At 35.9% G+C, this 13,187-nt stretch overlaps 1 protein-coding gene across 1 annotated transcript in view; it reads right to left on the reverse strand.

The window, feature by feature from the left end:
• Window positions 1-767: 767 nt before the first annotated feature.
• The window catches only part of LOC137397431 (uncharacterized), a 40,825-nt gene continuing 28,405 nt past the window's right edge, over window positions 768-13,187 (reverse strand). Inside the window, exons 18-20 of the mRNA XM_068083720.1 lie at window positions 8,339-8,505; window positions 6,594-6,810; window positions 768-1,006 (exon numbers count right to left, since the gene is read on the reverse strand). Of these exons, the coding sequence (XP_067939821.1) occupies window positions 867-1,006; window positions 6,594-6,810; window positions 8,339-8,505 (524 nt within the window). The 3' untranslated portion in view covers window positions 768-866. The remainder of the gene's footprint in view (window positions 1,007-6,593; window positions 6,811-8,338; window positions 8,506-13,187) is intronic.

Here is a 13,187-nt window from a genome sequence, read left to right on the forward strand (position 1 = left end):
AAACTACGGCGGTCTCGTGTGGCTGCGATTAACTGTTCGTTTTTGAGCTTTTAAGAGCTTGTAATCACATTTCCACATATTTTGCACCTATAACACAACAGAGTAAGACATGGTGAATCTTTTCATATCAAATAACGGTAATGTGAATTTTGTTGCAAGTCAACCTTTAAGATTTTTCATGGTTCGTGGCTTCGTTTGTTTACATGACACTTACAAGAGCTCAACTCATTTCAACTTACATGATATGAACAAATTGCATACATCTAACAATTATTTTGAAAATATTGCCAGCTGCTCAACAGCTATCAAAGATATTTGAGCAATCTTTAACAATCTTCTCCCCTAATATCCGTTCCCTTAGCAGAGAAAGGTATTTTACGCATAATCTCAAACCCCTTAATTGATTTTAGTGACTAACTGTTGCCCTTTTTTCTTTTGGTTTTATGATTCTTGTATGGCATAATTTGAAAAACTTTTTTTTTGTAATGAAATTGCTGCCAATAAAGTAATATATATATATAACAAGAAAAAACTCCCAACCAAACCTCACTGGCAGCGAACAAAACAAACTCCTTTAAATGAGTGACCGAAGTCAAGTGATTTAAAAGTAAAAAAGCAACAATGCATAAGATTTACTGTTGCTTTCACCATTATATTGTTATTGTTTATTGGACAAATAAATAGCAATAATAAATATAAATGATTGAATTATCAATAATAAATACCTGAAATGAACACTTAGAAACAAAATAAATAATGAGCCGTCTATGTATTTCTACTGTTACACTCTGTGAGGTGATACGACAAGAGACGCTAGAAATGTGAAAATCCTGGAAGTTAAAAGGCAAAAGTTGTGAGTGAGAGACTTAGTCCCAGTATTTCATCTTGAAGAACTCTGCCATATCAGGATCATCGACAGACTTTCTGTTCACCCCAGCATACACCTTTTTCAATATGTCATTCTTGAATTTCTCCTCTAGCTTCTTTACATACTTGTCAAGGTAGGCTGTAACAATACAACACCCGCCTTACATCATAAAACATCAGGCTATTACTAGAAAGACATTCCACAAAACTCGGAGTAAGATGTATACGTATAGGACATTGTAGGCAAGAGAGCATTAGCTAGATATGCTGGCCTTTATTGAATTGTGGCCCATTATCTTGTTAGACAATAAATTATACTTTAAATAAATTATAGTTATAATTAGAATAAAAATATTTCATCCTATGATCCGCCATCTTTGTTTATCAGCTGATTTTACACGAGTAATTATTGACTAACCATGTGGCAGAGGAAACTTCCATATAGCCTTTGTTCTTATCTATAATTGTTATATTACTGAGAAATACTCCAATGGCCCGCCAGTTTATGAGAATATCATGGTTGGGTACACATGCCTATAACTAAAGACACCACCATGCAGTTTGGTGATGATGTTTCAGCTGCCAATGTTTTTTTCACAATGCTTTCTACATATTCAGAATTTGTCTCCAAGACCAAGTTGCCATTTCGCGATAGCGTAGCGACTTCTCTGTGTACTAGTGCTGAAGCGCTACGCCGGGCAGACAAGCAAATCATGTTTCCAGAGGGCACTAAAGTCGAGAGGCGGTTGTGCGACGCCATACGTCAAAGCATATGTCTGCGTATGGAGCAATAAAAAAGCAAGACCCATGCACACGCACAAGTACGACGTTGTGGGCCTCCAAGGCCTTGCATTGCATGGGTGTTTCTCTTCCAACCAGCGACACTGAATCACAACAGAATGAGAGGGACATGGCTGTTTCAATGATGGCATTGCAGCGCCATATGGGGTGTGGCTCTAGGATATCACAATATGGAACTTGGTCTAAGAATCCTGATGCTTGTTTATTGAACGCTATTCTCCGTGAGTCTTTATTATTTTCGCAGTTGCAAAAACAGTTATTACAATGACAACTTATTTTTCCGGTAACTATTCAAAAAGTAAAACGGGACCGTTGCTAATAGAGTCAGTCAATGTATGCATTACTCTTCATTAGCAATAGCAATTATTAACAAAATGATGTTTTTTCATTACATGCCAAAAATGAAAAAACAGAAATCAGAATTATTGAGTGAGTTGAACAAAAGTGTTTTAAAAGTTGGTAATTTAATAGCATTGCAGAGAAGCGGGATAGTGAATTGAAGGTTGTAGTAAAGGAAATTCATTAACTAAAACACATCACAGTGGGGGGTAGCATGTTGGTGAGTGTTGGTGAGTCAGGATAGCGAATGAGATGATAGTTATGATAGCCAGTGCTAGCTATGAAATACAAAAGTTGAAAACAAACACCTACTTCCTAGAAGTAATATTGACGCCACCTTGAGTTCTTAACCCTTTGTTAGACAACTGGGTGTAAAAGATCGACCTGGGTAACCCCTTCCTTAAGTGTATAATAGTATTAAAACAAAGCTCAGCTTCCCATTACATTGAAAGACAGGCTTATCAACCCAAATGTTACCAAGTGATTTACCTATAATAACTAAAGCTCAGCTTCCCATTACATTGAAAGACAGGCTTATCAACCCAAAACGTTACCAAATGATATACCTATAATAACCAAATGATATACCTATAATAACCAAATGATATACCTATAATAACCAAATGATATACCTATAATAACCAAATGATATATCTATAATAACCAAATGATATACCTATAATAACCAAATGATATACCTATAATAACCAAATGATATACCTATAATAACCAAATGATATACCTATAATAACCAAATGATATACCTATAATAACCAAGTAATATACCTATAATAACCAAATGATATACCTATAATAACCAAATGATATACCTATAATAACCAAATGATATACCTATAATAACCAAATGATATACCTATAATAACCAAATGATATACCTATAATAACCAAATGATATACCTATAATAACCAAATGATATACCTATAATAACCAAATGATATACCTATAATAACCAAATGATATACCTATAATAACCAAATGATATACCTATAATAACCAAGTGATATACCTATAATAACCAAATGATATACCTATAATAACCAAGTGATATACCTATAATGACCAAATGATATACCTATAATAACCAAATGATATACCTATAATAACCAAATGATATACCTATAATAACCAAGTGATATACCTATAATAACCAAATGATATACCTATAATAACCAAATGATATACCTATAATAACAAAATGATATACCTATAATAACCAAATGATATACCTATAATAACCAAATGATATACCTATAATAACCAAAGCTCATAACTAATTAACTAATTAGTAAAACTCCAATAAGATATAACAGCGCCCACAAGGCTACATTAAGGTTAGCACTCAGATCTAGACCTCTACTAGCAAAGAGAGGACAATAACATGGTAAATATTGCACAAATATTCTATAGTTGTGTGGGGAAAAGCTTCAGGTTAGTTTTACTATACACATTTTTACAAATAGGAAGCATCCCTAGAGCAATAACTGTAGGGTCGGCAGGTTGGTGCATGATAACTTACGCCACTAACCCCTTCATCAATACTCTAGAGTCAACCCCATTGCCTAAGCTAAGTAATAAAGATGCTAGCAAGTTGCAAGTACCAGGGTGTCATCAATTTGCTCTCCATCAACATTGTTATTTCAATGAAGATTATCATTATCCTTCTTATCAAAATCGATAAATGAAATAATATAAAAATGCAGCAATGATATTCATACAAATAACTGTTCTTCGTAACGCTGGTAGTTGACACTGTTTAGGCTACGACTAAACCAGCGCATCCTGTATGCGAGTGTACCAGATAATCCAGAGAGCTTACCGATTGTGCTCATATAAACACAAAACCAGATTTCTAATAAAGTATTTGGTTCAAGTAGGTGGTTTTCGACATTCCTCAAAATACACGCCCGCCCTTTAATCTCAGAGATCTTCTAAGAAATTTCAAAGCGTTATGAATTATTATAAACTTCCAAACAAAAGACCAATCATGGGAAAGAACATATAAAAAATGTATCAATTAGGTTTATAAAAGAATGGATTGCAACAAAGGCTTAACAAAAGAAACATGTAAAAGGCTTATTTGGTGTGTTTCATCTCAAAGCTAAAAATCCATATTAAGTACTTAATAGAGGAGGGGATAAATGTTCAGCCCAAATCATACTCCATAATAATGATGGATGGACCACGATGTACTATTAATAATATCTTTCCCATGAAAATTCTATAGTCAAACTGGTTACCACACCAGAAGTATCATATTACCACACCGGAATAATAACGTTACAGGAAGAAGACAACAACGTAGCTTTCTAACGGCTAATGTTAAGAAGTGGCGATGAAATAACAAAACTGTACACGTTGCCAAGGAGCAACAACAACATATGGAAGTGTAATGATAAATGGTTGTGTTATCGAACATCGAAAATGACTTTATAGTAGTGTAATGATAGATATTGGTGTTACCAAACAGCGACAAGCATACATATAGTGTAATGATGGCTGTCGGAGTGTTACCAAACAGCGACAACGATACACCATAGTGTAATGATGGCTATTGGTGTTAGCAAACAGCGACAAGCGTACATAGTAGTGTAATGATGGCTGTCGGAGTGTTACTAAACAGTAGCAATTATACATAGTAGTGCAATGACAGCTATCGGTATTACCAAACAGTAACAATGCTGCATTGTGGTGTAATGATAGCTATCAGTGTTGAGCCATGGTTGCACACACGCATTGTTTGCATAGCTAATGCAAAGGCAACATATTTTCAACTTGTCACGAAGAAATGAACGCGTTGTTCTACATTGGTAAAGAAAAAACTGACATATCTGTGATTAAGCAGAAAAATTAATTTCAATTTCACTTTATTTATTTTTAGTGCAAGCTGAATTTATTTGAGAAGCATTTGGTCACATCGAGGTGACAACTTCACACAAATAATTATTTATATACGAGCAAAACTAATCTTATTATGTGAAGGTCACTGGTGACAAAAAGATCTAGTTAATTCCTTAGCCGATTAACTCTATTCAAGTCCGACATTTTCCCTAGTTTGGTTCGTTTCATGAATCCAAATTAGTTTTGTAATTGACTAATGGTTATCGTCTGCAGCATACTTTTTCGAGAATACAAATATAACAACAAGGAATAGCATGACAAATGCTGTTGCCATCATCATGATCAATAATAAATATTAACACATTGACGATTCTTCAATGAGGCTTTTTCATGACATTGACACGACCGAGGGCAATTCTTCATGGTCAATTTATTTTTCAATGTAACACTTTGTTTAGTAGCGTCAATGCGATGCACCAGCTATACATATGAAAATTAAAATGAAGTTGCTGCATATAGGCTCTTAAAACAAAGTTTCATACAATCTTTAAAATGAAACTGCATACAAACATCACTCTAGGAATATATAGAGAATTGTCACCAGCGCGAACAAAGTATTTAAAAACTGGTACTTCATGCCCAGTGTGCCTACATACAACTGGTACTTCATACCCAGTGTACCTACATACAACTGGAACTTCATGCCCAGTGTGCCTACATACAACTGGTACTTCATACCCAGTGTGCCTACATACAACTGGTACTCCATACCCAGTGTACCTGCATACAACTGGTGCTTCATACCCAGTGTACCTACATACAACTGGTACTTCACACCCAGTGTGCCTACATACAACTGGTACTTCATACCCAGTGTACCTACATAAATTGGCACTTCATGCCCAGTGTACCTACATACAACTGGTACTTCATACCCAGTGTACCTATATACAACTGGTACTCCATACCCAGTGTGCTTACTGTACATACAACTGGTACTTCATACCCAATGTGCCTACATACAGCTGGTACTTCATGCCCAGTGTGTCTACATACAACGCGTTTCCATGCTTCGAATAGGTTTAGAGTTCCCCGATGCTGACAAATTTTTACCCTACTGTTTCAACAATTCGGAGTTGCACTATAGATCGTTTGAACATTCAACAATGTATCCCTCAAAACAAAACTTGTTAAAATAGACTTTCATTTGTTAAAGTTAATTCTATTTGAAATGGAATTATTACCAATAAAGTAATATATATATATATATATATATATATATATATATATATATATATATATATATATATATATATATATAAAGACTAGAGTTCCTAAAGACTCGCTTTCGGATCATTGTCACTTTTCAATTCATGAGTAGTCAACTGGCTGCACTGCAAGAATAATTATTTTGTCATCCTTGTTCAAACAACCTATTCTCAGTAAATGTTCGTGTAAAAGCAAAAAGTCAAGCAGAAACAGTAGAGAGTAGCAGTAGAATGTGTTCATAGCAGAGACCCGCACGGTTATGGACTGAAGTTTACTGAATGGCGTCGAATGATTATGTTCCATGATAAGGAGTGGAAGCAATTCAGAACCCATTCTAAGCATGCAAGCGCAGTGAATAAGGACTTTAGGCTACACACCTGAGTCTGATGCTAGAAATAAATCACCATATGGCTTAGACTTTATAACCTTATGACTTAGAGCAGCGTGGAGAGCTCACCTATACCCATCACTCTGCCAAGTCGCACCATGTTGTCAGCCAGGTGTGGGTGGTCTAACTTTTCATGCTTGAAGAGAATGAGAACGATTTCCCCGAATATGTATGCATCATCAAAGCTTGGTTCTTCCGGCACCGGAAACTTGCAGTAAATGTCGACTGCTGCCAATGGATCGGTTTTAGAGAGCATTTCCGCTAGCTCTATATATGCGTCGTGCACCTGTCCATCACAACCAAAACCATGAATTATTCCCCAGCTTACAGCTATTCTATTTATATTTAAAAAGTTACATCAAATTTTAAAAGATTTTAATAGAAAGTATAAATATTTTGCTATCATTTGAGATGTTGTTTGTTGTGCTGGGTGATCGAACTGCTAGGATGCTTTAAGAATAAAATCGGCAAAACTTGATTGCGATTAAAATGTCTAGGAAAAAAGAGACCTTTTCAAAAACACCAGTAGTTGTGTTTCCTGTTTGTCCTTCTCATTATGACATCGGCTAATGCGCTCGAGTCGCAGCGTTACGCATCTCTAGTGACATAGATGTTATATTGCATTTGTTTGCGATTATTAGAATAAAACTGCAAATATAGCCTCAGTTACATTGCTATAGATGCTTCAAATGATTTAAAGATAAGTTGGTTAAAAATATAACCATTGTTCATTCCTAAACGCAGTGTAAACATATAAGTACCCTTCTGATCGCTTTAACCGCAATCAAGTTTTGCCGGTTTTTATCTTGAAACCTCCGAGCAGCCAGATCACCTAAAACCACAAACAAAATCTCACATGATAGAAAAATCTCTATGCTTTTTGAAAACTTTTAAAATTTGACGATAAGAGACCATTTAAGTGAGAACGCAGTTTGGAGAAGAAAGACGTCAATGGAGACGTCAATACTTAGATTGTTCGCTTTTGGGGGTAAATACAATAAAGGTAATGAAAGGCTCTGACAAGTCTTGTGAATAAATTATGGTTATTTTTAATTCGAGTTCCTAGCGCTTATCCAATGTTTTGTTCTAACCACCCTTCTCACCGCAAACACAAAATACCTGTCGTCAATATTTAAATTTTTAATCTCAGATATTATTTCACAACTAAACCTGCAACGGCTGAGGAACCTGGGAAGTAATGCCACAACACCTAGTTCAGATGAAATCATCTGCTGCGTGTCAAATGTTAATTTTGTGAAATACTTGGTTCTACTAAACACAGCGTTTCCTGGACTGATACACTTTATATATTGTTATCGATATTATTAATATTTAATATCAGGTTGAAGTTTTATGAGAATTTTATCATCCAGCCATTTTTGAAAAGTGAGTTCTCTGACGTTTATACAGTGATTATCAGAGTGGTGTTTCTGAGTGGTGATTGCAGAGTCATCTTGTTTCTAGTAATCAGGATATCAAATACAAACTAAAGCTGACTTTCTATGAATATACCACCGCGTTGTTTTATGATTGAACATTTTGGTCCCAACTATTTGAAAAATGCTAAAATGTGTGAAACAAATATCAAATTCAAGCTAAACCTAAAGCCTCTATAGATATTATCAAATGTTAGTTAATAATATTTTAAAAGCATTCAGCAACAGAATGAGTATCAACGTTTGAAACCAACTGTATGCAATGCCGTTTGGTTCACCACCATCCAAACTCGGACAACAAATACAAGAAAAAAGTTTGCTACTGAGTGCTTTGGCGAAGAATGCCGCGATGTGCTAAAATATGTGAAGACACCCTACCTCAGGAGCCATGACAATAACTTCGTTATAATATTTTCGGGCATCGTCTAAACCTTCCTCAGTTCTGGTTAAAGCACGGGCAAGAGCCAGCCTAGCATGGTGGGACTTTCTGTTTATAACTGCGGGAAGCGAGGTCTGTGATGTCTTTGGAGTTGGGGCTTGCTCGACTAAAACAAAGTCTCTATATCAATCATATACAGTAGTGGTGAGACTGATATACCTGTGTACGTGTGTCTATATCAATCATATACAGTAGTGGTGAGACTGATATACCTGTGTATGCGTCTCTATATCAATCATATACAGTAGTGGTGAGACTGATATACCTGTGTATGCGTCTCTATATTAATCATATACAGTAGTGGTGAGACTGATATACCTGTGTACGTGTGTCTATATCAATCATATACTGTAATGGTGCGACTGATGTACCTGTGTGTGTGTCTCTATATCAATCATATACAGTAGTGGTGAGACTGATATACCTGTGTACGTGTGTCTATATCAATCATATACAGTAGTGGTGAGACTGATATACCTGTGTATGCGTCTCTATATCAATCATATACAGTAATGGTGAGACTGATATACCTGTGTATGTGTGTCTATATCAATCATATACAGTAGTGGTGAGACTGATATACCTGTGTACGTGTGTCTATATCAATCATATACAATAGTGGTGAGTCTGATATACCTGTGTATGTGTGTCTATATCAATCATATACAGTAGTGGTGTGACTGATATACCTGTGTATGCGTCTCTATATCAATCATATACAGTAGTGGTGAGACTGATATACCTGTGTACGTGTGTCTATATCAATCATATACAGTAGTGGTGAGACTGATATACCTGTGTATGTGTCTCTATAGCAATCACATACAATAGCGGTGAGACTGATATACCCGTGTATGCACTAATTGCACTTACATGTATATAACTAACATAGTAGTAAATTATGCAGTCATAGGGGCAGCTCTTAAATCAGCAATGAGATGGATGTAAGAGAAAGACAGATGACCGTGAGATCCAAGGTGACATGAAGGAGGGTCGGGCAAAATCAAGCTAACAAGTGATTTCAAACAGAATATACAAACTTTCAAAAGAGTTCCATGATTAATACAGTGTGTATTACTCATGGAAAGTGGAGGCTGCATATAGTGTGAAGGTGGAAATGGTGGTAAACCACCCTTTCCACCTCCACAAATATGCAGCCTGAGCACTCTCATCCTATTGGCCAATCACACGAAATAAAAATGTAATTTCCTTGTAAGTCCATGTAAGTTTCTCACACACTGAACAGAATATAATCATGTGGTCTGATATCAAATAGTTGTCATATTTAATTACAGTTCAATATGGTAGATTGGAAACCAACTATTTACAAAAGAGAATGAGCCAGACATAGTGGCTACAGGAAATCAAAATGCAAGGATAGGCAATGGAGTGAATATTGAGTTAATGCACATCAACTTGAAAGGAAATTACCGTAAGCCAACAGAATATACAGAGATGGAGCAACCACTGACGCAAAACTAGTCCAAGAATTGCATTTCTAGAGAACGTTCTAAAAATGCAATAAGTATGCTACTGTACAGCAATAACAATAGATCACTGCCAACTTCTCAGACTACTGCCTTCACACAGTAGTCTGAGGAACATTATGCTACATTTCTCATTACTGTTGAACAGAAAAAATAAAAAAAACTTTTCAATTAAATTATGTTGCTATTATTGTTGCTTATATACATACATACATACATATATGTACATATTAGTAATATATACATACTATATATATTGTTATATATACGGTATATATATACCATGTATGTATATATATATGTTTATATATACAAGGTATATATATTCCGTATATATATATACATATGTGTATACATATACTGTATATATATATATATAAAATTTATTCATGTAAAACCTTAGATAAAAAACAACTTCATTACTATTAGTTTCATGTCTGTTACGCAGACAATCATCAGATAAAATTGTTTTAGTCCAACTGAGTTATATATGTAAGAGAGGTGTAATTACTATAACGACTGATAGCTATGTAATTGCATTTCGTAGTGTGTATTTAGTAGAATGTCGGCATGTGGAAGCTAGCTCGTTACGCTTGTTGAGTGAGCTCATTTCTGGTTTTGTGAGGATGATGTACTTTTCTGATATGCACAGGTTACAACGCTTGGTGGCTGGGTCGTATGGCCTTGCCTGTTGAACGATTTTCCATTTAATTGTATACGGTGTGTTCAGGCCTTTTAGCTGCCAGATGTAGTTACTAAGCTCTGTGGCAGATTGCTTGTCCTGGTGCCTGAAAGATGATATGTGGCCGCTGAGTCGTGTCTTAAAGGTATTTTCTGTGAGGCCAATATAACTTTCTGTAGGTTTGCTACCGTCGTCTGCGGTGACTACAGCTTGGTAAATGAGCGACTTGCTAAGACAGTTTCCTTCGAGAGGGCATTCATTTGGTGCGCGACAGTTGCATGTTTTGTTGTTTGCTGGGTGCGTCGAGGCGTTGTTCAAGAGCTTCTTATTGTGATTGTTGATGGTTTGTTTGATGTTAGGCATGCAGCTGTAGCCAATCTTTGTGTTGTTTCTATTAAATAGCTTTCTTAAATAAATCTTTTCCGAGCAATCACCCTCTAAGAAAGCTATTTAATAGAAACAACACAAAGATTGGCTACAGCTGCATGTCTAACATCAAACAAACCATCAACAATCACAATAAGAAGCTCTTGAACAACGCCTCGACGCACCCAGCAAACAACAAAACATGCAACTGTTGCGCACCAAATGAATGCCCTCTCGAAGGAAACTGTCTTAGCAAGTCGCTCATTTACCAAGCTGTAGTCACCGCAGACGACGGTAGCAAACCTACAGAAAGTTATATTGGCCTCACAAAAAATACCTTAAAGACACGATTCAGCGGCCACATATCATCTTTCAGGCACCAGGACAAGCAATCTGCCACAGAGCTTAGTAACTACATCTGGCAGCTAAAAGGCCTGAACACACCGTATACAATTAAATGGAAAATCGTTCAACAGGCAAGGCCATACGACCCAGCCACCAAGCGTTGTAACCTGTGCATATCAGAAAAGTACATCATCCTCACAAAACCAGAAATGAGCTCACTCAACAAGCGTAACGAGCTAGCTTCCACATGCCGACATTCTACTAAATACACACTACGAAATGCAATTACATAGCTATCAGTCGTTATAGTAATTACACCTCTCTTACATATATAACTCAGTTGGACTAAAACAATTTTATCTGATGATTGTCTGCGTAACAGACATGAAACTAATAGTAATGAAGTTGTTTTTTATCTAAGGTTTTACATGAATAAATTTTATATTTAAGCTCTGACCACTCATTGAGCACTATCTGGCAGCTTTAACACACTACATTGGAATATATATATATATATATATATATATATATATATATATATATATCTCAACACCTTTATATATAGGTAAAGATTGAAATTACTAGTTTAAAATGGTAACTTTTTGTTGAGCTTTTCTATGGAAACTGCCTTGTAACGATATCCATAATGAGCCATCGAGTAATGCAGCAAAAAAGAAACTCGTTGTTAGCCATCCACACAGATATAATTTAAAGAAAGTTTACTTGATTTCTATGAGTTTGTCTTTAAAAAAAATTACAATAAAAACTGTAGGTAACAAATGAATTAACAAACTGCAAGATTTCTGTCCTCAAGTTTGTATGATTATTATTTGTTACCATTGGTAGACTTTCAGGAGAATACTAAAAGGAAATTATTATTGCTATGGGATATTATGAGCGATACTAAACAAAACAACATCCTTTTATGAGAGGCTCCAAGCTGAGATAAAAAAGCCTTTTGGGCTTCCTAACGTTTGTAATAATTAACTTGCAGTTTTATATTCATTATGCAAAAACCAACACTTCAGCATTTCAAAGAATGATGACCTTATGACCATTGACATTGGGTGGCAGGTATGCTGGCTTTGGGTGGCAGGTATGCTGGCATTGGGTGACAGGTATGATAGCGGTGGGCGAACGATATGGTGAAATCTTATACATAATTATGTCCTCGCTGTGAAGGTTCTCACAGTGTCATAGTGCCTAGCCTCTCTCCAGAAATTCAAATATCGATCGATGGTGGAATATATTTTACCAAAGCTCAGCTTCATTAACAGAAGTCACTGAAACCATTATTCACTAGTAATTACCGTAATCTCAGGTAGTCGACCCTAGAAATTCTAATACAAATATATAGAATAAGCAAAAAATGGAGTTAATTCGCTTGTTAGACATCCCCTTGAATTAAGAATAATGGCACAGAATCAATAGCAATAAATCATCAAAATAATGAGGAAGACTCGATTCCCACGCAAAGAAACCGTTTTCGCTTGTCAAATATGTAGTCAAACTGTGTTTGCCTTCTGACACGCTTTTTTAATAGATAAATATTTTTAAAGTCAAACTTTTGTGGAACATACAGCTTGCATCTGTAGAGTCTTGCATCTTTCGGCAGTATAGGCAGTATAGGAAGCATACAGGCAACATACAGGCAGCATACAGACAGCATACAGGCAACATACAGGCAGCATACAGATAGCATACAGGCAACATACAGGCAACATACAAACAGCATACAGGCAACATACAGGCAGCATACAGGCAACATACAGGCAGCATACAGGCAGCATACAGGCAACATACAGGCAGCATACAGGCAACATACAGACAGCATACAGGCAACATACAGGCAGCATACAGACAGCATATAGACAGCATACAGGCAACATACAGGCAACATACAGGCAG

Source organism: Watersipora subatra, chromosome 5, assembly GCF_963576615.1.
Source record: "Watersipora subatra chromosome 5, tzWatSuba1.1, whole genome shotgun sequence".
Classification (NCBI taxonomy): Eukaryota; Metazoa; Bryozoa; class Gymnolaemata; order Cheilostomatida; family Watersiporidae; genus Watersipora; species Watersipora subatra.